At 38.4% G+C, this 25740-nt stretch overlaps 1 protein-coding gene across 1 annotated transcript in view; it reads left to right on the top strand.

The window, feature by feature from the left end:
• The window catches only part of TMEM67 (transmembrane protein 67), a 62085-nt gene that overhangs the window by 22191 nt on the left and 14154 nt on the right, over positions 1-25740 (top strand). Inside the window, exons 8-21 of the mRNA XM_032760049.2 lie at positions 3387-3541; positions 3668-3776; positions 4454-4540; positions 5193-5258; positions 8014-8170; positions 9030-9153; positions 10640-10745; positions 14026-14082; positions 15961-16059; positions 18147-18245; positions 18609-18695; positions 19835-19934; positions 20030-20169; positions 22627-22767. Of these exons, the coding sequence (XP_032615940.2) occupies positions 3387-3541; positions 3668-3776; positions 4454-4540; positions 5193-5258; positions 8014-8170; positions 9030-9153; positions 10640-10745; positions 14026-14082; positions 15961-16059; positions 18147-18245; positions 18609-18695; positions 19835-19934; positions 20030-20169; positions 22627-22767 (1527 nt within the window). The remainder of the gene's footprint in view (positions 1-3386; positions 3542-3667; positions 3777-4453; positions 4541-5192; positions 5259-8013; positions 8171-9029; positions 9154-10639; positions 10746-14025; positions 14083-15960; positions 16060-18146; positions 18246-18608; positions 18696-19834; positions 19935-20029; positions 20170-22626; positions 22768-25740) is intronic.

The raw sequence follows: 25740 nt of genomic DNA on the forward strand, positions 1-25740 counted from the left end.
GATATCCCCCTTATCATTTTTTATTGCATCTATTTGATTCTTCTCTCTTTTCCTCTTTATTAGTCTTGCTAGTGGTCTATCAATTTTGTTGATCTTTTCAAAAAACCAGCTCCTGGATTCATTGATTTTTTGAAGGGTTTTTTGTGTCTATCTCTTTCAGTTCTGCTCTAGTCTTAGTTATTTCTTGCCTTCTGCTCTCTTTTGAATTTGTTTGCTCTTGCTTCTTTACTTCTTTTAATTGTGGTGTTACGGTGTCGATTTTAGATCTTTCCTGCTTTCTGTTGTGGGCATTTAGTGCTATAAATTTCCCCTTACACACTACTTTAAATGTGTCCCAGAGATTGTGGTATGTTGTATCTTTGTTCTCATTGATTTCAAAGAACATCTTTATTTCTGCCTTCATTTCATTATTTACCCAGTGGTCATTCAGGAGCAAGTTGTTCAGTTTCCATGTCATTATCCGGTTTTGAGTGAGTTTCTTAATCCTGAGTTCTAATTTGATTGCACTGTGGTCTGAGAGACAGTTTGTTGTGATTTCTGTTCTTTTGCATTTGCTGAAGAGTGCTTTACCTCGAACTATGTGGTCAATTTGGGAATAAGTGCGAGGTGGTGCTGAGAAGAATGTATATTCTGTTGATTTGGGGAGGAGAGTTCTGTAGGTGTCTATTAGGTCCACTTGGTGCAGAGCTGAGTTCAAGTCCTGGATATTCTTGTTAACCTTCTGTCTTGTTGATCTGTCCAATATTGACAGTGGGGTGTTAACGTCTCCCATTATTATTATGTGGGAGTCTAAGTTTCTTTGTAGGTCTTTAAGGACTTGCTTTATGAATCTGAGTGCTCCTGTATTGGGTGCATATATATTTAGGATAGTTAGCTCTTCTTGTTGAATTGATCCTTTTGCCATTATGTAATGGCCTTCTTTGTCTCTTTTGATCTTTGTTGGTTTAAAGTCTGTTTTATCAGAGACTAGGATTGCAATCCCTGCTTTCTTTTGCTTTCCATTTGCTTGGTAGATCTTCCTCCATCCCTTTATTTTGAGCCTATGTGTGTCTCTGCACGTGAGGTGGGTTTCCTGAATACAGCACATTGATGAGTCTTGACTCTTTATCCAATTTGCCAGTCTGTGTCTTTTAATTGGAGCATTTAGCCAATTTACATTTAAGGTTAATATTGTTATGTGTGTATTTGATCCTGTCATTATGATGCTAACTGGTTATTTTGCCCATTAGTTGATGCAGTTTCTTCCTAGCATCGATGGTCTTTACAATTTGGCATGTTTTTGCAGTGGCTGGTACTGGTTGTTCCTTCCCATGTTTAGTGCTTCCTTCAAGAGCTCTTGTAAGGCAGGCCTGGTGGTGACAAAATCTCTCAGCCTTTGCTTGTGTGTAAAGGATTTTATTTCTCCTTCACTTATGAAGCTTAGTTTGGCTGGATATGAAATTCTGGGTTGAAAATTCTTTTCTTTAAGAATGTTGAATATTGGCCCCCACTCTCTTCTGGCTGTAGAGTTCCTGCCAAGAAATCCGCTGTTAGTCTGATGGGCTTCCCTTTGTGGGTAACCCAACCTTTCTCTCTGGCTGTCCTGAATATTTTTTCCTTCATTTCAACCTTGGTGAGTCTGACAATTATGTGTCTTGGAGTTGCTCTTCTCAAGGAATATCTTTGTTTTGTTCTCTGTATTTCCTGAATTTGAATGTTAGCCTGCCTTGCTACGTTGGGGAAGTTCTCCTGGATAATATCCTGAAGAGTGTTTTCCAACTTGGTTCCATTCTCCCCATCACTTTCAGATACATCAATCAAACATAGATTTGGTCTTTTCACGTAGTCCCATATTTCTTGGAGGCTTAGTTCATTTCTTTTTACTCTTTTTTCTCTAACCTTGTCTTCTCGCTTTGTTTCATTAATTTGATCTTCAATTACTGATACCCTTCCTTCCACTTGATCAAATCGGCTACTGAAGCTTGTGCATACATCACGTAGTTCTTGTGCCCTGGTTGTCAGCTCCATCAGGTCATTTAAGGTCTTCTCTACACTGTTTATTCTAGTTAGCCATTTGTCTAATCTTTTTTCAAGGTTTTTAGCTTCCTTCTGATGGGTTCGAACATCCTCCTTTAGCTTGGAGAAGTTTGTTATTACCGACCTTCTGAAGCCTATTTCTGTCAATTTGTCAAAGTCATTCTCCATCCAGCTTTGTTCTGTTGCTGGTGAGGAGTTGCGATCCTTTGGATGAGAGGAGGCACTCTGGTTTTGAGAATTTTCAGCTTTTCTGCTCTGGTTTCTCCCCATCTTTATGGTTTTATCTACCTTTGGTCTTTGATGTTGGTGACCTACAGATGGGGTTTTGGTGTGGATGTCCTTTTTGTTGATGTTGATGCTATTCCTTTCTATTTGTTAGTTTTCCTTCTAACAGGTCCCTCAGCTGCAGATCTGTTGGAGTTTGCTGGAGGTCCACTCCAGACCCTATTTTCCTGGATATCACCAGCGGAGGTTGTAGAACAGCAAATATTGCTGCCTGATCCTTCCTCTGGAAGCTTCGCCCCAGAGGGGCGCCCACCTGTATGTGGTGTCTGTCGGCCCCTACTGGGAGGTGTCTCCCAGTTAGGCTACACAGGGTCAGGGATCCACTTGAGGAGGCAGTCTGTCCCGTTCTCTGAGCTCAAACGCTGTACTGGGAGAACCACTGCTCTCTTCAGAGCTGTCAGACAGGAATGTTTAACTCTGCGGAAGTTTCTGCTGCCTTTTGTTCAGCTATGCCCTGCCACCAGAGGTGGAGTCAACAGAGGCAGCAGGCCTTGCTGAACTGCAGTGGGCTCTACCCAGTTCGAGCTTCCTGGGCTGCTTTGTTTTCCTACTCAAGCCTCAGCAGTGGCAGACACCCCTCCCCCTGCCAGGCTGCTGCCTCTCAGGTTGATCTCAGACTGCTGCGCAAGCAGTGAGCAAGGCTCTGTAGGCGTGGGACCTGCTGAGCCAGGCGTGGGATGTAATCTCCTGATGTGAGGTGTGCTAAGACCATTGGAAAAGTGCAGTATTTAGGTGGAGGTGTCCCGTTTTTCCAGGTACAGTCTGTCATGGCTTCCCTTGGCTAGGAAAGGGAATTCCCCTGACCCCTTGCGCTTCCTGGGTGAGGCGATGCCCCACCCTGCTTCAGCTTGCCCTCCGTGGGCTGCACCCACTGTCCAACCAGTCCCAGTGAGATGAACTAGGTATCTCAGTTGGAAATGCAGAAATCACCCGTCTTCTGCGTTGATTATGCTGGGAGCTGCAGACTGGAGCTGTTCCTACTCGGCCATCTTGAAACAGACCTGCACAAAGTAAAATTTTTATATCAATGTTTGCATAGACTGTTCAGGTTCATGTTACTTTTCTTTGCCATTGTTCTGTTGTAGGTATATGCCAATCTAACATCTTGTCAAGCTCTTGGAAATATGTGTGTGATGAACATGAATTCTTATGACTTTGCCACGTTTGATGCATGTCGACTGTTTCAGTTTATCTTTGAAAATACTGCTGGACTGAGCACTGTTCATTCTATTTCATTTTGGTAAGGATATTTTGATTGATGAAATGTTATTTTGACTGAATTCAGTGCAGTTATTAATATATTCACAAATATTAATAATAAGAAATATTTATTCTCCATTATTAAAACAGTTGTAACTGTTTATAGGAGACAGAATCTTCCTTGGCTGTTTTATGGAGACCACTTAGGATTAGCACCTCAAGTGCTCAGTTCTACCTCTCTTCCTACAAATTTCAGTTTTAAAGGAGAAAACCAGGTAAAAAGTGTCTAATATCATTAGAGGATAACTACATTTTGATTTGTAATTTTAAAAGGTAATAAAGTTACAATTCTTGCCTTTTTAGGTTGTTGGTACAAACTCAGTTACTAAACTAAATATAAATGTCAACAACTTATAAAAACTAAACAGTATGGAGTTTAGCTGTCTTATTGAATATGTGGATACTTCTGGATTATGTGGTTATGGCAAGAAGTTGTACTTGTAGGGTTGGGAAGAGCAGTTTTCATCACCAAATGCAAAAAATCTCTGTCCTGTTTTTCCACACCTTAAAGAAGTGCTTCCGAAGATTGACTGGGGCTCTGTGACGTTGCTCAGCACTTCACAGGGCCAAATTCCTACCTGTCACTTTTTGCCCTTCCAGAATGAGGAGATACTATTCTCCCACACTGCCTCCTATTTAACAGGTTTGAAAGGAGGCTATCTGTCACTAGTGCTGCCTTTCAATTCTAAAATAATAATTTTCATGCAAAAAACCAGTCCAATTCTTTTAGGTGTATTTAGTCATAGAAATAGATTAATTGAGCCTCAAAATAAAGGTAATTGAATGTAATTTTTCAACAAAAAGGATCAGTCAACAATGAAAATTTCTTTGTAGGATATTGTATTACTCTCAGAGTATTTGACCTGATTTTGCTCTTGTTTTCTTTAATCAGAATACAAAACTGAAGTTTGTTGCTGCTTCCTATGATATAAGAGGAAATTTTCTCAAGTGGCAAACTTTAGAAGGAGGTGTTTTACAGGTAAGCATGATTCTAGTTAAAGAATTAATAACGTGCATTATTTTTGCCTGAGGCAAAGACAAGAGGAAAAGATTAGATTATCGTATGAATAAAGCATCAGTTACATACCACACTTGATTTTTTTTCTGATGCTTTAAATTAGAATTTCTTAAGGTTTTTTTTGTTTTTGTTCTTTTTTTTCTTTTTTTTTGAGATGGAGTGTTGCTTTCTCCCTCAGGCTGGAGTGCAGTGGCGCAATCTCGGCTCACTGCAAGCTCCGCCTTCCGGGTTCACGCCATTCTCCTGCCTCAGCTGGGAGCTGGAACTACAGGTGCCTGCCACCACGTCCGGCTAATTTTTATGTACTTTTAGTAGAGACAGGGTTTCACCATGTTAGCTAGGATGGTCTCGATCTCCTGACCTCGTGATCCACCCATCTTGGCCTCCCAAAGTGCTTGAATTACAGTTGTGAGCCACCATGCCTGGCTAAGTTTTATTTCTTTAAAGTTATGACTTTCATTTATAACAGATGTTCCCTTAACTTTTCATATCCTTGATACATTAAATAAGTATTATATGGAGCATATATCCATGTTCGGGTTTGAGAACTCTTGAGTATAAGAGTAGAAAACATTGGTGAGAGGTATTTATCTGTTGTATTCTTTTACTATAGCTTTGTCCAGACACAGAGACAAGGCTAAATGCTGCTTATTCATTTGGAACAACATACCAACAAATTGTAAGTTTGAACAATATTAGTCTATATTTTAGCTTTATTTTTCAAAATATCATATCAGCAGTAATTGGAATAATACTTAAATTTTTGAGATTGGAAACTTTTTTTTCTTGTTTTTTTTTTGAGATGGAGTTTTGCTCTTGTTGCCCAGGCTGGAGTGCAATGGTGCAATCTCAGCTCACCACAACCTCCGCCTCCCAGGTTCAAGCGATTCTCCTGCCTCAGCCTCCTGAGTAGCTGGAATTACAGACATGTGCCACCACGCCCAGCTAATTTTTTGTATTTTTAGTAAAGACGGGGTTTCTCCATGTTGATCAGGCTGGTCTTGAACTCCCCACCTCAGATGATCTGCCCTTCTCAGCCTCCCGAAGTGCTGAGATTACAGGCATGAGCCACCGTGCCCGGCCGGAAATGTTTTTAATAGTGATGAATAATTTCACTATTTAATATAATTTTTTATTACCTGGGTACAGAAAAGCTTAATTTAAGTGGCATAAACAGAGCACCTTGTTATCTATAGAGTTTTTTTGTTTGTTTGGTTTTTGAGACGGTGTCTCACTCTGTTGCCGAGGCTGGAGTGCAGTGGTGCAGTCTCGGCTCACTGCAATCTCTGCCTCCTGGGTTCAAGCAATTCTCGTGCCTCAACCACCTGAGTAGTTGGGACAACAGGCATGTACCATCACACCCAGCTAATTCTTGTATTTTGCATAGAGATGGGGTTTTGCCATGTTGACCAGGCTGGTCTGAAACTCGTGACCTCAAGTGATCCACCAGCCTTGGCCTCCCAAAGTGCTGGGATTACAGGTGTGAGCCACCTCGCCCGGCCTAGAGTCTTAAACATCATATAATATTACATCTTCATAATAAATTGTTTATCTGCTTCTAGGCTTATAGGTCTTAAAAAGTAATACTTCTGAGCATTTTGAAATAAAGTAAAAATACTACTTTTTTTAATGACTAATAAAAAGTTACTCCCTTCTTCTACCCCCTCATAACAAATAAAAATAATTCCTTCATCTTCCTCCATTCTTTTCTTTCTCCTTCCTTCTCTGACTTTCCTTACTTTGATACCTATTTTGAAATTACATTATCTTACTAAGGAATATTATGAGCCATTAAATACTTGAAAGACATGCATGTATTAGTCCATTCTCATGCTGCTAATAAAAACACATTCGAGACTGGATAGTTTACAAAGAAAATAGGTTTAACTGACTCACAGTTCAGCATGGCTGAGGAGGCCTCAGGAAACTTACAATCATGGTGGAAGGGGAAGCAAACATGTCCTTTTTCACACGGTGACAGGAAGAGAAGTGCTGAGCAAAAGGGGGAAAAGCCCCTCATAAAACCATCAGATCTCATGAGAACTCACTCACTATCATGAGAACAGCATGAGGGTAACCACCCCCATGATTCAATTACCTCCCTCCGGGTCCTTCCCACGACACATGGGGATTATGGGAACTACAGTTCAAGATGAGATTTGGGTGGGGACACAGCCAAACCATATCAATTAATTAGTCTGTAAAAGTACATCTTGATAAAGTTCCACGCACAACCATAGAACAAAACCGTAACAAAAAATACCATTATGGAAAGTAGATTGGAAGAATCTACTAACAGTGGTTACCTCTGGATAGTGGGGTTAGAAATTATTTTTATTTTCTTCTTTATAATTTCCAAATTTTCTACCATGAACATGAATTTACTTCTTTTGTCAGAAATGATTTACATGTTGTTGTTGCTGTTGTTGTTAAATGTTATTGTGCTTCTAACATAGGCCAGAAAGATCAACACTTATGTAATGCCTATCTCTGTGTGCTCAGCATTTTATCATTATTATCCCATTTGATTCATAAAATAACTATATGAGATACATAGTATCTGTGCTTCACAGATGAGGAAATTATGCCATGTAATTAGGTAATTTACTCAAAGACTTGTGTCACATAAACTATGGAGCCAATGTTCCATCATTAGGTTTAAAAAGCATTTTTATTTCATTGAACCTGGCTAACTCTCAAGTCCGTCATAGCCTAGTGGGCAAAACAGTTATACAGACAAAGAACTGCAAAGAATGTGATAAGTATCATTCTATAGGTATGTACAAGGTACTGATTCCTGGGGAATTATAGAAAGGCTTCACAAAGTAAGTGATACTTGGGCTTGTATAATGAATATGAGTTTTCCAGAAGAGCACAGTGGGGAAGGAAATGTCAGACAGAAACCACATTTACAATGACAGAGAGACATACAGTAGTATGGCATATTTAGAAACTACAAGTAGATTAGTGTGAATAGAGCACCATAGACTGATAGGGAGTAATGAGAGATAAGCCTGGCTTGGTTAATGGAAGCCAGATCATAGACATCATTGTACAGCAGGAGAAAAAATTGGGAATTTATCCCATAGGACAGTAGTTTTAAACCTTTTCACTGATGTACCCTTAATATTGAGAATGAAGGTATATCTCCTTCATCTGAGTTGAAGCTCAAGAAGTTCTCAAAATTCTCAGAGCAGTTCTTTACTGTTAAGTGTTTTTGGTCCTTATAAAATAATCACAGTATTCACGTTTTGGAAGACAAATGAAAATGCATATAAACAAGGTAGTATAAAGATATTTTGCAAAACTAGAAAAACACTCTGAAGATAATAAAAATGCTTGCTAATTTTCAATTGTGATCTTTTATTTTATTTTTTACTCTTTAGTACTTTGTTGCTGTTTTATGTGCTTTTATTTTTAATTTTACTTTTCAGTGTGAGATTCCTATCTCTAAGATCTTAATTGACTTTCCCACTCCTATATTTTATGATGTGTACTTTGAATATACTGATGAAAATCAACATCAATATATTTTGGCTGTGCCTGTGTTAAACCTAAATCTTCAACACAATAAGATATTTGTGAACCAAGGTAAGACGTCCATACATACTACTCTTTTCCCTGAGCAGAAATCAATAAATAAGTTAACCTACATGATAATTTAATATACCACTGATTATAAGAAAGGTCATGAATTCTCTCTTATATAGTTCTATACGGTGTGCCAAAAAATGAAACAGTAAATTGCTGGTGGACTTAGAAACTGTTACTAATTTTATTGCCAGACATATTGTTAAGAAATTATACTGTTGCTAAGGGTATATCCTGAGAAACATTAGTAGAACCGTAAATTGGGGCTTTTTCTTCAAGCTGTCCCTTGAAGATAAATTAGAATATGCTTTTTTGGACAAATTAGTTTCTTTTGTTGTTATTCATGTTATAAAATCCTGCTTCTTCAGGTAATTTGCAGGGGAAAGCCTTCCAAATTTATGAAAAGTTCAAACAATCAGAAGACATTCAAGTCCAAGGCACGGTGGCTCACACCTATAATCGCAGCACTTTGGGAGGCCAAGACGAGAGAATTACTTGAGCCTAGAAATTCAAGACCAGCCTAGGCAACATAATGAGAACCTGTTGCTACAAAAAAAATATTTAGCTTGGTGTGATGGTGCATGCTTGTAGTCCCAGCTACTCTGGAGGCTGAGGTGGGAGGATCACTTGAGCCCAGGAGGTTGAGAATGCAGTGAGCCATGATCATGCTACTGCACTATAGCCTGGTCAGCAGAGTGAGACCCTGTCTAGAAAAAACAAAAGAAGACATTCACATGAGTTAGAGAAGGCCATTGTCAGATGTTTCTTATACTAGTAACTTTTTGCAGCCATCTTATCTAAAACAATAATTTTATGTTTTAAATTTGTGCAGTAAACTTTTTTCTTTTTATGATAAAAGACAGCAACTCTGGCAAGTGGCTTCTAACTCGGCGCATTTTCTTAGTGGATGCAGTAAGTGGACGAGAAAATGACTTAGGAAGTCAGCCAAGAGTAATTCGAGTTGCTACTCAAATATCACTGAGGTAAACAAATTTCTAATGATATTATTTATGGGAAAATATCATAATGGAAGTGTTTGCCAGTCATTAGTAGATGAAAACAATAAGGACAACTGAATTGGAACAGTTGGTCAGGTTATTTTAGGTATATGTGTAGATTGGCATAGACCAGTAAAAGTGAATAGCCAAGGGGGAAACTATAACAGAAGAGTGTGAGGAGTTAAGTCAAAATGCACATTCTAGGTCCCACTCTAGACCTGCTGAATTAGAATGGGTTGTGCATAGCTAAGTAAATACCAGTGAGCTGAAATTGGTGTTTCAGAAAGAGCTTGCCAGATGATTGTTAATATTTAGGACTCCCCTGTCCTCATTTCTTTCAGTGGCTTTTGTTCTAGGTTTACCCAGATTAATTATCAACACCTCCTTCTTCCTAGGATAACCTAATTATGATCCTACGTTAGGATAGTACCGTGCCACTTAAATTTCTCTTTCTTTTCCCGTGTGAGATCTCTAAAATCTTAGTGACTTTCCCACTATAATATTTTATGATGTGTACCTTGAATACACTGATGAAAATCAACACCATCATCTCACAGTAGTTTGGTACTTTGAAGTACTTCAATATACTTATTTTTGTTCATTTTGATTCTCATAATCTTATAAACAGTGCAGAAACTTTGTTATTTATTATGCTGAAATCCAAATGTACTGTGTTTCAGCCTTTCTTCAGTCTGCTAATTTGGTGTTCCCAGTAAAAATGAAAATGCACCTAGTCAGACTTGATGTGTTCTTGATGAAACCATGCTGGCCCCTAGTGATTGGCACTTTCCTTTTTGAATTCACAAACTATGCAGTACTAATGCATTGAATTTGGCAAAATGAACCTCACTTTGTGCCATAACCATATTACAGCTGACACTTTTTTTTTATTTTAAAAATTTATTTGTTTGTTTATCTTGAGACAGGGTCTTGCTATGTTGCCCAGACTGGTCTTGAACTCCTGGGCTCAAGCAGTCTTCCCACCTTGGCCTCCCAAAGTGCTGGGATTACAGGCATGAGCCACTGCACCTGGCTTGACACATATTATTTTGTTAAGAATTCATCTTTCTCTTTTGAAAATAAAGATCTTATCTGCCTTTCTTTAGGCTTCATGTAGCACTGTACTTTTGATTATTCCTCAAAGATAGTTTATAGTGCTTCAGTGATTTCATTTGTAAACTTCATAGGACTTGGATTGAGCTTCTAATTTTTCTCAGATGGTACCTTTTTGGTTTGTTTTTTCTTTAATCTTACACCATCAGATGATATATTTTAATGTTCAAGTCTTGATCACTGAAGATAGCTTTTGTTGTCGTCATTAGTTTATGTGTAACCTTCCTTAGTCCTTGTTAACTACTTGGTTCTGAGATCATCAGACAATTCATATTAAATTCAAAAGAAATGGTAAGTTAAATGTATGTTTAAGGGCCCGGATATACTGATTACTATAAATGTATTTTCTTTTAAATAGCGTCCACCTTGTACCCAACACAATAAATGGAAACATCTACCCTCCCTTAATCACCATTGCCTACAGTGACATTGATATCAAAGATGCCAACAGCCAGTCTGTGAAGGTGCGTTCCTGACTTATCAGTGCCCTTATATGTATAAATAGAGTATAATACTGATTCAGTTTACATTTTGGTCAAAAGACAGTCTTTTTTTTTTTTTAAGTTCTAAATAAACCTTTACATATAGTCAAGTCTTGATTATTTTTTACTAATAATGGTAAGAGGTGAGTTCTTATGGATCCTGAGTATAAAAAAGTAAGAATGGATTATGTTTTTCAGTAGAAGCCTCACCAGCAGTTGAGTATCCTTGTTAGGGATCCTGGGATATGCTGAGATGTTCAATGTCTGCTCCTGTCCTTTTTGGCCACCTTGCTTTTGTTAAGATTTTGTCGGTCACACGCAGTGGCTCACGCCTGTAATCCCAGTACTTTGGGAGGCTAAGGCGGGCGGATCACGAAGCCAGGAATTCGAGACCAGCCTGACCACCATGATGAAACCCCGTCTTTACTAAAAATACAAAAATTAGCCGGGCGTGGTGGCGCGCATCTGTAATCCTAGCTACTCAGGAGGCTGAGGTAGGAGGATCACTTGAACCCGGGAGACGAAGGTGTAGTGAGCCAAGATTGCGCCACTGCACTCCAGCCTGGGTGAAAGAGCGAGACTCCATCTCAAAAAAAAAAAAAATAAATAAAGATTTTGTGTCTTTGCCCAATTAAGCCAGGAACTCAGACTTTACAGTGGACATATGTGTGCTCAGCAATCTATGACCCACTTAATAGAGACATACTTCAACAGGCAGAAAGAGATGATAAATATCGGCTTTATAACTAGTATTGCTAGCATGAACTAGAGGACGTAGTTTGGACCTGCAGCCAAATAGGTTTCCCACTACCTCACCAACTAAATTAAACTTAACTACAGGACAGAAGGCCTCTTCCTCCTGGGAGGGCCTACATATGGAAGCGAGACCTCTTAGGCTGCACTGCAGAGAATGAGCCTAAAGAAGGTTGAGCCACACATGGTCAGTTACTCTTCTCAACTTCTCCAGTCAGATAAAGCATCCCTGCTTTGAGGAGGGGTAAATAAGAGAGGGATAGAGGTAAAAAAACAGAGGTAATTCTTCTATACTTTTTTCTCCTAGAGATTAAGTGGCTATCCTCTTCTTTCTCTAAAAACATGAGAAGTGGAGCATAAGCATTTCTTACCTCCAAACTCTGTAAGAGCTTTGAATTTCTACTATTTTACTTCTGTATTTTAATATTCTAGTTCCTTCAGCCAGTGCTTTTGGCCTTTCTGTTGTGCTTGTACTTGACTGCTATTGGATTCAAACTTTCATTAAGCAAAAATACACATGTAGTATAACTTTTAAAGACTTTCTGTCCTCATTTGTATTACCTAATCCAATGCTAAAATTAGTTTCCATTGACTGAGCTTGTATACACTATAATGAGAGGAGAAGAAAATCCAAAACATGCTTGGTAACAACAAAAGACTGCCCGGTTTAAAACTTCCTGGAGTGATATTATGGGTAATCAAGAATATATTTATTTTCAGCTTGACCAACATAGTGAAACCCTGTCTCTACTAAAAATACAAAATTAGCCAGGCATGGTGGCGCATGCCTGTAATCCCAGCTGCTTGGGAGGCTGAGGCAGGAGAATCACTTGAACCCAAGAGGCAGAGGTTGCAGTGAGCTGAGAGTGTGCCATTGCACTCCAGCCTGGGCAACAAGAGTGAAACGCTGTCTCAAAAAAATATATATATATATTTTTTAATGTAAAACACTTCTGAGTTTTTTTCTTTAAATATTATTCTTGTCCAAATAATTCTAAACTAAGCCTTGATAAATTGAAAAATAACAAATAGAAAAAAGTTAATTCCGCTGTTCGTGGTGGCTCTTGCCTGTAATCCCAGCACTATGGGAGGCTGAGGGAGGCAGATCAGTTGAGGTCAGGAGTTAGAGACCAGCCTGGCCAATGCGGTGAAACGCTGTCTGCTAAAAATACAACAAAAAAAGAATTATCTGGGCATGGTGGCGGGTACCTGTAATCCCAGCAACTTTGGAGGCTGAGGCAGGAGAATCGCTTGAACCTGGGATGTAGAGATTGCAGTAAACCAAGATTGCACCACTGCACTCCAGAGTGAGACTCTGTCTCAAAAGAAAAAAGAAAAGTCATGAAACTACATTGATAAAGTCCACCTCAAATTATTCTAATTATAAAATATACAATTCTTTCATCATTTCTTTATTTCTCATGGCAGCTGTTGCAAAATTTTACATCAGTTGTAAACATCCAGCTATGTCTCTGCTCTTTATCTGGTCTTGAGCAGATCAGGACCATCTAATATGAATTCCTTAAGACTTCCTCTTTAATATTTCAGAATCTATGTTTCATTGTCCTTCCCATTTCTTGTTCCTGTTTCTAAGAAAGAAGGTCCCTTCCTCTCCTAAATAAGTCTTCTATCTAAACTCGTTTACAGTACCTTTTCCAATATCCTGTTCCATCCCTAATGTCTTATTCAGCCAAGTCTCTCTGCAAGTCCCTTTCCTTTGCTTATAAAAACTCTCAGATTGCCGTATCTTAAAGACAAACTAAAACAACCAACCAACCAAACAAACATTTTACTCAGTTCTGCCAGTTGCCCAGCTTGCTATTGTATCTCTTCATTTCCCAACCATTTATTCTTTCATCATTTGCAGTCTGGCTCTTGCCATTTACTTCTTTGAAAACCTCTTTCATGAAAGTCAGCAATGATTTCCACATATAGTAGCTTTCTTTACCTTGACATTTATACAACATTTGACACTGTACTCAACCTCCTCCTCCTCCTTGAAACTCCCTATTCTGTGACCATGGTAAGACTTAGGTATCTTCCTCTCCTACCCCTCACAGTCCTCTTCTCTGACCCTTTACTAGGTTCTTCTTTCTCTTGTCTCTTAATGTAGTGGTATCTTTAAGATTTTGTTCAGACCTTTGATTAATCTGCGCTTTAGCAACTGGTGGTTTACCCAGTTGCTAAATTCCTGATGCACCAGTTTAGTCAAATTCCTCAGTTACAGAAGTCTATCAGAAAATGAAATATGATTAGTTTGTGCATGAATTTAACTTGTCTCCTAATGAGCCCCTTTTTTAATGTGTGTGAAAGAGATATTTAAAGCAGCACAAGTAATTCTCAAAAGCATTATCTATTTACGTGTAAGTAAAGGTCAACTCTAGTAATATCGATAGTTAAAAACTATAGTGTTTATGGTAAAACCCAGCTACAAATGTATTTTTATAACAAAAGTAAGTTTGTATTATATAATTTCAGTATAGCTAATTTGTTTTGTTTTAAATATCAGGTTTCTTTCTCAGTCACATATGAAATGGATCATGGAGAAGCACATGTCCAGACAGATGTAAGTTTATTTTAACCTATTAAAATATATACGGTGTATTTTATAATTAAATAATTTCAGATGTGCAAGAAAGTTGCTAAAACAAATTTGCCAGCTATTCTTTCCCCAGCCTCCCCTAATGTTAGCATACAAAACCTTAGTACAATGATCACAATCTGGAAATTAATATTGATGTAGTCCTATTAACTAATCTACATACTATTTGAATTTCACTATTGAATTTTTTTCTGTTTCAGGACCCAATCTAGGGTCACATATTGCTTTTAGCTGTCATATCTCATTAGTGTTTTACAATGTGTGACAGATTCTTAGTCTTTCTTTGTCTTTCATGACCCTAACACTTTTGAAGAGTACTGGTCCATTATTTTGGCCCTCAGTTTGGGTTTGTCTGGTATTTTCCCATGATCAAATTGAGTTCATATAGTTTTGGCAAAGATGCCACCAAAGCGATGCTATAATAATAAATAAAAATAAGTATCTCATGGGGGAGATTCTTTGAAATTATGCAAACATCCTGCTTCTTCTTATTCTCCCCCTCTCATTTTTTTTTTTTTTTTTTTGAGACGGAGTTTTGCTCTTGTTGCCCAGGCTGGAGTGCAATGGCATGATCTCAGCTCACCGCAACCTCTGCCTCCCGGGTTCAAGCTATTCTCCTGTCTCAGCCTCCTGAGTATCTGGGATTACAGGCATGCGTCACCACACCCAGCTAATTTTTGTATTTTTAGTAGAGATGGGGTTTCTCCATATTGGTCAGGCTGTTCTCGAAATCCCAACCTCAGGTGATACACCTGCCTCGGCCTCCCAAAGTGCTGGGAATACAGGGGTGAGCCACCATGCCCGGCCGGCCCTCTAATTTTATTTTATTTTATTTTAGATGGAGTCTCACTCTGTCGCCCAGTCTGGAGTGCAGTGGTGCTATCTCGGCCCACTGCAACCTTCACCTAGCTGGTTTAAGCAATTCCCTTGCCTCAGCCTCCCTAGTAGCTGGGATTACAGGCACACACCACCACACCCAGCTAATTTTTTAATATTTTTAGTAGAGACAGGGTTTCACCATGTTGGCCAGACTGGTCTCGAACTCCTGACCTCAGGCAATCCACTCGCCTTGGCCTCCCAAAATGCTGGGATTACAGGCGTGAGCCACCATGCCCGGCCCTCTAATTTTATTAAATAGCATCCATTGATGATTTTGCCTGCAGAAAGTTTCACTGTGATATTTGCCTGATGGTGATTTTCTGTTTCCCTAATTACTTTTTTATTTGTTAATTTGGAACTTTACTATAAGGAGAAACTCTCCCTTTGCTCACATTATTTATTCAATTATTTATTTTTAAATCAGTGTGAACTCATATTTATTTTATTCTAGTAATTATAATATATTATTATTTGTTTTCTTGTTCAAATTGTCCCAGATTTGGCCATTACAAGTTCCTCCAACTTGACTCCTGTGTCCTTTCTTTTTTTTTGAGATGGAGTCTTGCTCTGTCGCCCAGGCTGGAGTGCAGTGGCGCGATCTCAGTGGCTCATTGCAAGCTCTGCTCCCGGGTTCACGCCATTCTCCTGCCTCAGCCTCCCAAGTAGCTGGGACTACAGGCACCCGCCACCATGCCCAGCTAATTTTTTGTATTTTTAGTAGAGACGGGTTTCACCGTGTTAGCTAGGATGGTCTCGATCTCCTGACCTCATGATCCGCCCGCCTCAGCCTCCCAAAGTGCTGGGATTACAGACGTGAGCCACTGTGCCCGGCCAACTCCTGTGTCCTTTCAACATGTCCCACCCCACCATTTTTTTGAGCACTTCCTTACTTTCTGTTCACAGTGCTTTTGAACACCGATGAGAGAAATTACATAAATTCTCAATTGTTCTTTTGTTTTTTAGATTGCTTTGGGTGTATTGGGTGGGCTAGCTGTTTTAGCATCTCTTTTGAAGACAGCAGGATGGAAGAGGCGCATTGGGAGTCCCATGATTGATTTACAGGTATAATCTCAGGAGTTATTTAAGAATATTTTTATCTTTTGACCATTCTGGATCCTTCTCATAAGACACAACTAGAGGATAAGTAAAAAAGTTGCATTGAATTTTTCTGGGGTATGTAATTAGGATAAGTATTGCTGGGTCATATGGTATATGCGTACCTCATTTTCTTCCCACCATACTGTATGCCAGTCTATATTCCCACCAGCAATGCTCTTCTTATTTCTGCACATACTTGGCAACACTTGATATTTTTCCAACCTTTTCATTTTTTGCCAATCTCATGGCATGTAGTAGTATGTCATCCTTTATTTCATTTTCATTTCTCTGTACTCTTCATATACATTTTAATCGTTTGGGTTTCTCCTTCTGTGAACTGCCTGTTTATATCCCTTGCCCATTTCTCTATTATGTTTCCAGTTATTGTTTATTTGAAGAATTTTTTTTGTATTTTCTAAATAGTAACCCCTTTTTGGTTTCTGATGTTGAAATATATGACCAAATAAATATGTGGCCCATCTGTTATTTTTATCCACGTAGTCCTTTCTTTAACAGAAACTTTCAGGTTTGTTTTTGTTTTCATTTTTGTTTTTTTTTGTTGTTGTTTTTTTGAGACGGAGTATCACTCTGTCGCCAAGGCTGGAGTGCAGAGGCACGATCTTGGTTCACTGCAACCTCTGCCTCCCGGGTTCAAGCAATTCTCCCGCCTCAGCTTCCTGAGTAGCTGGGATTACAGGTGCACACCACCATGCCTGGCTAATTTTTGTATTTTTAGTAGAGACAGGGTTTTACCGTGTTGGTCAGGCTGGTCTCGAACTCCTGGCCTCATGATCCGCCCACCTCAGCCTCCCAAAGTGCTGGGATTACAAGCATGAGCCACCATGCCTGGCCAGAAACTTTTGGTTTTGATATCATCATATCTGAATTTTTTTCATGTTATGATACGTGCTTTTCAGATCTTGTTTAGAAAAACCTTCCCTGTATCAAGATCACAAAGATAGTCCACATTTTATTCTATTAACTTTATACTTTCACTTCATGGTTAACCTTTTATTTTTATTAAACATTTAAAAAATATTTACCATGTACCAGGCACTTTTTAAAGCTTTATGTATGTAATTAATCCTCACAGTAGCTCTTTGAAGTTCGGTTATTATTATTATTTGCATTTTACAGGTGATGAAATTGAGGCAAAGGTTAAATTTTCTACTCACTTGATTTTTGCAACTCAGTAATAGGTATTTCCATTTTGCTGATGAAGAACATGAGTAGCTTTAACCAAAGTATCTTTCTGATTCCAAAGCCAGTGAGCTAAGGAATCAGCAGGGGGACTTGATTTACTACTTGGGATAGTCCAGAAAGGCTTCCTAGAGAAGTGAACTTTAAGTGGGATTATCTGTTCATTCCACAATAGTCACTGAATCTCTATTGTCTAAGTGTCTGGCACTCTACCAGGAGCTGGAGAATGTGATAGTGAGCAAAGACAGACATAGTCTGTGCTCTCAGAAATCATGAGAGCTTACCAGAGAAAGGAAGAGAAGAATATTTGGTAAAACAATGCCCATTTTATTCCACAGAGTATTCGAGATGAACGTATGGAGTGGTTAGTCATTGACTACATGGCTGGAACTGGCAGATGAGGCTAAAAAGTTAATTTTGGCCCATATTGTGAAGGACCTTGTGGATCAGGAATTTATATTGCAGTGAGGAGTTGTTCATTTTTAACAAGGGGAGTGACACAATCCAGTTTACATCTTAGAAAACTAACTCTGGTGGTAGTGTGGAGGAGGGATTAGAAGGGAGGATTCCCAACTAAGAGAAAATTAGGAAGCAGTTCAATTTTCTTAGATAATGAAAGATGAGAAGACTTGAAAAAAGAGGCTACCAGGAATGGCCAGAAAGGTAAGGAACCAAAAGGTAGCAAGGAAGAGGAAACAGGTGGTCTTTATAGCCGGATCATATGGGGATATGTGAAACAAGGCTTCAGGCTTAAGAAATGGAGTGGATGATGTATAAAAGTGGTAGTGTTACTAAAAGTGGTATATACATGGAGTCTTAAACAGCTGTAATTCTTTTTTTTTTAATTGCAGACAGTTATGAAATTCTTGGTGTACTATGCTGGTGATCTGGCCAATGTTTTCTTTATCATCACAGTGGGAACAGGTCTTTACTGGCTTATTTTCTTCAAAGTGAGTGAGTTTCTGAATTTACTCCAACTGCCAATATCTGAATAGTTGGAAAGCTTTCTTTATAAAGGAACTTTTTATTTGAGAGAATTTTTGATCAACAGTATTAAGAAAAGTGCCCAACTCCCCATTCCTTGAGTGTGCTGAGCTTATCGATTACATCACTATCTTCCTCTTTTATGCTTTCTTTGGTTTATAAATTGTGCTTAGTAAAAACCTTGTTCAATTGGAAGACTTAGGTGGGAGGATCCTGTGAGTCCAGAATCGAGTCCTGCCCAGGCAGCATACTGAGACCCTCCTTTCCCCCACCCCCCCAAAAAAAAAAACTTTGTGTGATAATATTTAATCAAGTAATTTTTATTATAGGCACAGAAGTCTGTCTCTGTTTTGCTACCAATGCCAGTTCAGGAAGAACGTTTTGTCACTTATGTTGGATGTGCCTTTGCTCTGAAGGTAAGTTTTAAAGGACAGGTTACCAAATTTAAAAGGCCTGCTAATCAACTAATAAGTCTTTAAAATTAAAATGCTTTCAAAAATCTTTGGCGTGAAATTCACTTTGGTTTTGAAAGAAAGCATTAATTATTTTATGTGGTAAATTTACTTTTATTTATAGTAGATGCTCAGTCTGAAAATCTGCCTTAAATATTTTTTTCAAAGAAGCCATAAATTTGTATGGCTTATTTGATAAAATGATATTTCAGTATATAACTTTCTTTAAAGTCTGATGATACATCACAATGGGACAAAATGTCTTCAGGCATGAATTTTGTCTCCATTAATTAAGGGTAAAATGTACCACTCTGGATAAAGTGTTGAGATCTTAAAAGTTGTTTTGTCTGTCTCCAGATTCCTTTGCTCCTTTCTTCTATGGCCCCCCAATCCCCAACTCAGTGTTCTCCATCAATGTACGTGAATCTCTTTATATGCCTCTTGGTAGTCCTTATCCTATTTTACTGTGAGTATTAAGTGTCTGCTTTTCCCACTGACTGGGAGATTCTTGAAGTGAAGTATCCCATACTTAGGTTTTTATCCTTTATTTGATGAATAATGCAGCAACTAGAAAGAATGCCTCAGTTTAAACATATTGCTTCTATAAATAAGAAAGATGTGTTTCAACAGCACATTCTTTAAAAATCAGAAATCTGAATAGCAGAAATAGAAAAAAAAAGACAGGGCATTTGAAAACTTTAATTAGGAAAAACAAACTATAGTTGAAAATATCTTTACTTATAAAGAAGTCAGCTGATCTACAAAACAAAGTGTGCTTCTAGAATCTTTGGGAAAGAGTCAATGATATAAGTTCCTATGTGAGGAGGAGGAAAAATGTCTCCTCTTTTCATATTCCTATTTTAAAGAAAAATAAAAAGGGAAGGTAAATTAATATGTATATGAAAATTCTGTGAATTTGATGATTCCAGGTTATCTGATGAGCTTCTAATGATCCCTTAGTGGTATTATAACTTCATGTGAATTCACTCATAAAATTATATGTTCTTGTGATAACAGTATGTTTCTTAAAGAGTCAATATTGGTTTTATAAGCAGGCTTAACGCTGGTACTTTTTCAGGTGTTTTATTATATGTCATTCTCAGGCACTACAATTTTTGCATAAGCTCATATCCCAGATTACAATAGATGTATTCTTTATTGATTGGGAGCGACCTAAAGGAAAGGTTCTTAAAGCTGTTGAAGGTAACAAATAAAAAACATTTGTACCAAAATTCTTTTGCTACCCTTGCAGAGCAAAGGAGGTAAAACTCTTTTACTCATTGTATTTTCCTGACCAGGTGAGGGTGGTGTACGAAGTGCCACTGTTCCTGTAAGCATATGGAGAACATATTTTGTGGCAAATGAATGGAATGAAATTCAGACTGTGAGAAAAATTAATTCACTCTTTCAAGTACTTACTGTCCTCTTCTTTTTGGAGGTATAAACCGTTTGATGTGATTATATGCAACTTACATGTACCTTATAAATATTAAACTAACATAATTCCAACTAAGTTTTCATGGCAGTGGAAGATTTCTCTAAAGGTTGAAATATTGTTGTGAAGCCATTGAAAAGGAGTGCCTTTATGTTATGTATTTTACCACAATTCTTTTTTTAAGTTTACCATCTTAAGCATTTTTAAGTGTAGAGTTTAATAGTGTTAAGTTGGCCAGGCACAGTGGCTCATGCCTGTAATCCCAATACTTTGGAAGGCCAAGGCAGGCAGATCACCTGAGGTTGGGAGTTCAAGACCAGCCTGGCCAACATGGAGAAACCCTCTCTCTACCAAAAAATACAAAATTAGCCGGGCATGGCGGCACATGCCTATAATCCCAGCTGCTCGGGAGGCTGAGACAGGAGAATCGCTTGAACCTGGGAGGTGGAGGTTACAGTGAGCCGAGATCGCACCATTGCACTCCAGCCTGGGCAAAAAGAGCAAAACTCCATCAGAAACAAACAAACAAACAAACAAACAAACAAACAAAAAGTAGTGTTAAGTACATTCACATTGTCATGCAAAATCATCATCACCATTCATCTCTAAAACTCATCTTGCAAAACTGAAACTCTATACCCCTTAAACAACTCTACCCATTCCCTGCTACACCTAACCGCAGGCAACCACCATTCTATAACACTTTCTGTCTCTGTGTGTTTGACTGCTCTAGGTGTAAGGAGTAGCTTTAAAACCACTGGTTTGTATCAGAATCCTTTGGGGATTTTTTGTAAAATACCTATGCTCAGGCTCACCCTTGGAGACTATGTGTTGATTTAGTAGCTTTGAGGTAACTCCAGGTATCTATATTTTGAAAAAGCTCCCTACCCCCGATCCATATTCTCCCCTGCATTAGATTCACTATTATAAGTTTGATATTTTTCAACAAATTTTTATTGAACACTTACTGTAGACTATGTTCTGTGCTAAGAGCTGGGGCTAAACTGAACAAGACACAACATATTTGTGACACATTTGCAGTTATTTCATGGATTTGGTTGGAATTATTAAAGGAAGTATTCAGTACTGAGTATAAGACTTAACATGGAAACCGTTTATATGGGAATAGGTTTTCTCAGGAATTATCTTCTTAATTAAGATTGAATATAAATCATTAACTCTTAGGTCTGTCTGTCTGCCTTCCCTCTTTTTTCTTCTTTCTTTCCATTCTCTTTCCCCTTTCCCTTCCTTTCCTTTTGTAAAACTAGTAGAAGAATGTTTGTATCCCTAGGGCTTTAAAATAATACAAACAAGACTTCCAAAGTTCACTTGAAGTAGTATTTTGGTTTTTCTTAAATGGACAGATAAAAATTACATATGTTTATAGTTTACAATACAGTGTTTTGATATATGTATTCATTGTGGAATGGCTAAATCAAGCTAGTTTGTCTGTTACCTCACATACTTCTTTTCTTTTTTTACTTAAGTAGTGTGTGTGTGTGTGTGTGTGTGTGTTTAAGAGCTTCCTCAGCTTTAATAGGTGTTACATGAAAAAGTTTTATAGTCAAGTAAGTTTGGAAAATATTGGATTCAGTATAATCATGTAGCACCTTTTACTGTAAAACTTCTCAGAGCCTTTATTTTACAAGGGTGGGAGGCATGGAGGTGAGTGTAACGGATGGACCAAATGTATTTCAATATAGATTCCTTTTTCAAGAACTTATGTCCTTTAGAAGACATTTTGTAATATACTGTTTTTTTTTTTTAATTTTATTTATTTATTTTTTGAGACAGAGTCTCGCTCTGTCACCCAGGCTGGAGTGCAGTGGCGCGATCTTGGCTCACTGCAAGCTCCGCCTCCCAGGTTCACGCCATTCTCCTGCCTCAGCCTCTCCGAGTAGCTGAGACTACAGGCGCCCGCCACCACGCCCGGCTAATTTTTTGTATTTTTAGTAGAGACGGGGTTTCACTGTGGTCTCGATCTCCTGACCTCGTGATCTGCCCGCCTCGGCCTCCCAAAGTGCTGGGATTACAAGCGTGAGCCACTGCGCCCAGCCAATATACTGTTTTAAAGTATAAAAATGTTTAGTACAGTGCCTGGCACATGTCAATACTCATGAAATACTACTTGTTGGTTTCACTCATTGGTAGTTTACTGATGAAAGTTTTATCCTTTTAATTAAATTTTTAGTCTTGTCAGTGTGTATGACAATAAGGTTATATTTGGCCCTTAGTCATATTGAGAAGAATGCCAAATGAGCTAACTAAATATTATGTAATAAATACTTTGTAGTTAAAATACTGTATAATAATTATTTTTATCTAGATTTTCTACTGTTTTATACGAACTTGGATATTTTAGTTTTTCAAGATGAGTAGGGAGAGGTTTTCTATTTTCAGTCTAGAGTAGTTTTCTTTATCCATGTCCATTTAAATTATTACTTTTCCTTTTTACTCCAGGTTGTGGGATTCAAGAACTTAGCATTAATGGACTCATCTTCTAGTCTTTCTAGAAGCCCACCTAGCTACATAGCTCCTTATAGCCGCATTTTGAGATATGCAGTGTCTGCTGCTCTTTGGCTAGCCATTGGAATTATACAGGTAAGGAATTATATAGGTAATGTTACTTCTTAGTAACACTGCTTCTTTATAACTCTGCCTAATTACTGATTATCATCAAATATTGACCACATCCTTCTTTCTGTAGCAGAAAGAAGGTGACAAGAACAATAGCTAATGGTCAGTTCTTTTTTTTTTTTTTTTTTTTTCAAAACAGAGTCTCACTCTGTCGCCCAGGCTGGAGTGCAGTGGCGTGATCTTGGTTCACTGCAGCCTCTGCCTTCCAGGTTCAAGCAATTCTCCCACCTCAACCTCCTGAGTAGCTGGGACTGTAGGCTCCCACCACTACATCCAGATAATTCTTTTTGTATTTTTAGTAGAGATGGGTTTTCACCATGTTGGTCAGGCTGGTCTTGAACTCCTGACCTCAGGTGATCCACCCTCCTCACCCTCCCAAAGTTCTGGGATTACAGGCGTGAGCCATCGCACCCAGCCAATAGTCAATTCTTATGTTGTATTAGTCACTGTACTAATTAATTACTGTTGATCCATCACTTCTTGGCCTTTAGGCTAAGATCGAGTGTAATTACTGTTGATCCTCAAATAGTTCAACCCCATGTTGAACTGTTTGACTGAACTCATTGAGAGTAGAAAATACAGTGTTCACAGAATGCAAATTCTGCATCTGTAGAGGGCCAACTTTCTGTATAGATGGGTTCCAGCAGGACTGAATGTGGGACTTGAATATGGGTGGATTTTGGTATACTTGGGGGTTCTGGACTCAATCCCAACATACTAAAGGACAATTGTAATTGCTTTATACCTAATAATGTCTTAATATTTATAATAGCCCTCAGAGATAAGCTCTGTTATTATCCTCATTTTATAGGTGAGGAAACTGAGACACAGGAAGGCTAAAAAAAATTGCCTGAAGTCATGTGACTAGTAACTGACAGAACTGGAATTTGAACTCAGGCAGCCTGATTTCAGAGTTCACGTTCTTGTCGATAGTGGGGCTCTGAAGGGCCTTTGAGAGTCCTCAGCTTTATAGTAATAGGACAGACTCTTTAGTTTAGTTTATGTGTAAATACAGGGACAGATAAGCTACCCTAAATATGTTCTTTTTTCTTGAAACATAACTTATTGTTTACATTTATTTATAGATCATGAAACCTCACTCAAATTGCTCGTACCCCTTGTGGAGTTTTTCTTGAAATATTTATTTAAATGACTGAAAGTAAAAATAAGTCTTTTTAGCCTCAGGTCCCATGGATCTAGTAGAGGCTATAAAGAAAAAAAAAAAAAAAGACGAAAGGAAGAAAAGAAAAAAAGAAGCAGCAGCAAGCATCTAACTTTCAGATACTCATAAACAGAAAGAGTCCTTCTGTTTACTTTAAAATTTCCTTAACTTTTATAATCAGCACATGAAGATAGGACCTCTAGAGAGACCAGTTTTAACTTCCTATAGCTGGCTAATAGCTATCTACCTAAAACAGCCTATTTTTAAGGATCTTTTGATATTTTTGTTTGTTTGGTTTTTGTTTTTAGAGACAGTCTTCCCCTGTCTCCCAGTCTGGAGTGCAGTGATGCAATCATAGTTCACTGCAGCCTCAACCTCCCAGGCTCAAGCAATCCTCCTGCCTCAGCCTCCTGATTAGCTGGGACTACAGGCACATGCCACCACACCCAGCAATTTTTCTTTTCTTTTTTTTTTTTGAGACAGAGTTTCACTCTTGTTGCCCAGGCAGGAGTGCAGTGGCGTGATCTCAGCTCACTGTAACCTTCGCCTCCCAGGTTCAAGCGATTCTCCTGCCTCAGCCTCCCAAGAAGCTGGGATTACAGGCGCCTGCCACCATGCCCAGCTAATTTTTGTGTTTTTATTAGAGATGGGGTTTTACCATGTTGGCCACGCTGGTCATAAACTCCTGAGCTCAAGCTATCCTGCCATCTCAACCTCCCAAAGTGCCAGGGTTACACATGTGAGCCAGATTTGAAATATTTTTAAGAGAGCTTATTCTTAGAGAATTAGGTCCAGGTGGTGGTATTCAGTAATCTGTGGATTAACTTTTTAAATATATACTTATTTTAAATTGATGAGACTTACTCAAACTTGAAACTACAGGAATAGAGTTAGTAAAGGACAGCTGACAACTAGAAAAAGAAGACAAACATATTAGAATTGGAAACAAGATAGAATCAAAAGAGTATGGGGTTTGATGTTTATCATCAATGTAGTAGTAAGGAAATATTTTGTACAATATACTGATATATTTTGTGAGTATATCAGATTCATCTGGATGTAGAGAGTCTAAAGCAATATCGTCTGAAGCTTTTCATATTTGGTTGAATATAACACAACCAAAATCAAAATAAGAGTGGCTGAAATCAAAGAGAACCTTGTCTTTCCCATGAAAGAGATAAGCAGAGGTCCAAAGTACAGGACTGGAGTGGAATGGTGGCTTAGTGCTACTGTCAGGACCCAGAAGCCTGTCCTTCTGCCCAGCCACAAGGGACTTCCATCTCCACAGTCCCTTCATGGTCCACAATAGCCAGTGAAGTTACAGGAGGGAATTGAAGTAGGTAAGCTCACCTTTTCTTTAAGAGCCTTTTCAGAAGTGCCTTTCAACTTCTTGGCTAGAACTTAATTGCATGGCCACACCTAGCTGCACTAGAATCTTTCAACTGGGCAGCAGTATATCCTGCTCAAGGAAGGGATCTGTTACTAAGGAGAAAGGATTGTTGGGACAGCGCCTAGCAATCTCAGACACCACCATCTAACTTCATTCTTTGCTTCTCACTTTGCTGTCAGCTGGATGGTAAAGCATTTCTCTCCATGGTAATATTCTAAAATGATCAGTGTTTATATATTTGTCAAGAATCCTTAAGGATTCCTTTAACAACCTGTTACAGTTTTATAAATTTGTCTAAACTCTCCTTGATTCTAATAATTGTTCACTCCTTTTATTTCCTTAAACCCAGCCTCTTCAGCTTTTAAGTGGTGTCTTTTAATTTTTA

The sequence above is a fragment of the Hylobates moloch genome, unplaced genomic scaffold (assembly GCF_009828535.3).
Source record: "Hylobates moloch isolate HMO894 unplaced genomic scaffold, HMol_V3 SCAFFOLD_9, whole genome shotgun sequence".
Classification (NCBI taxonomy): domain Eukaryota; kingdom Metazoa; phylum Chordata; class Mammalia; order Primates; family Hylobatidae; genus Hylobates; species Hylobates moloch.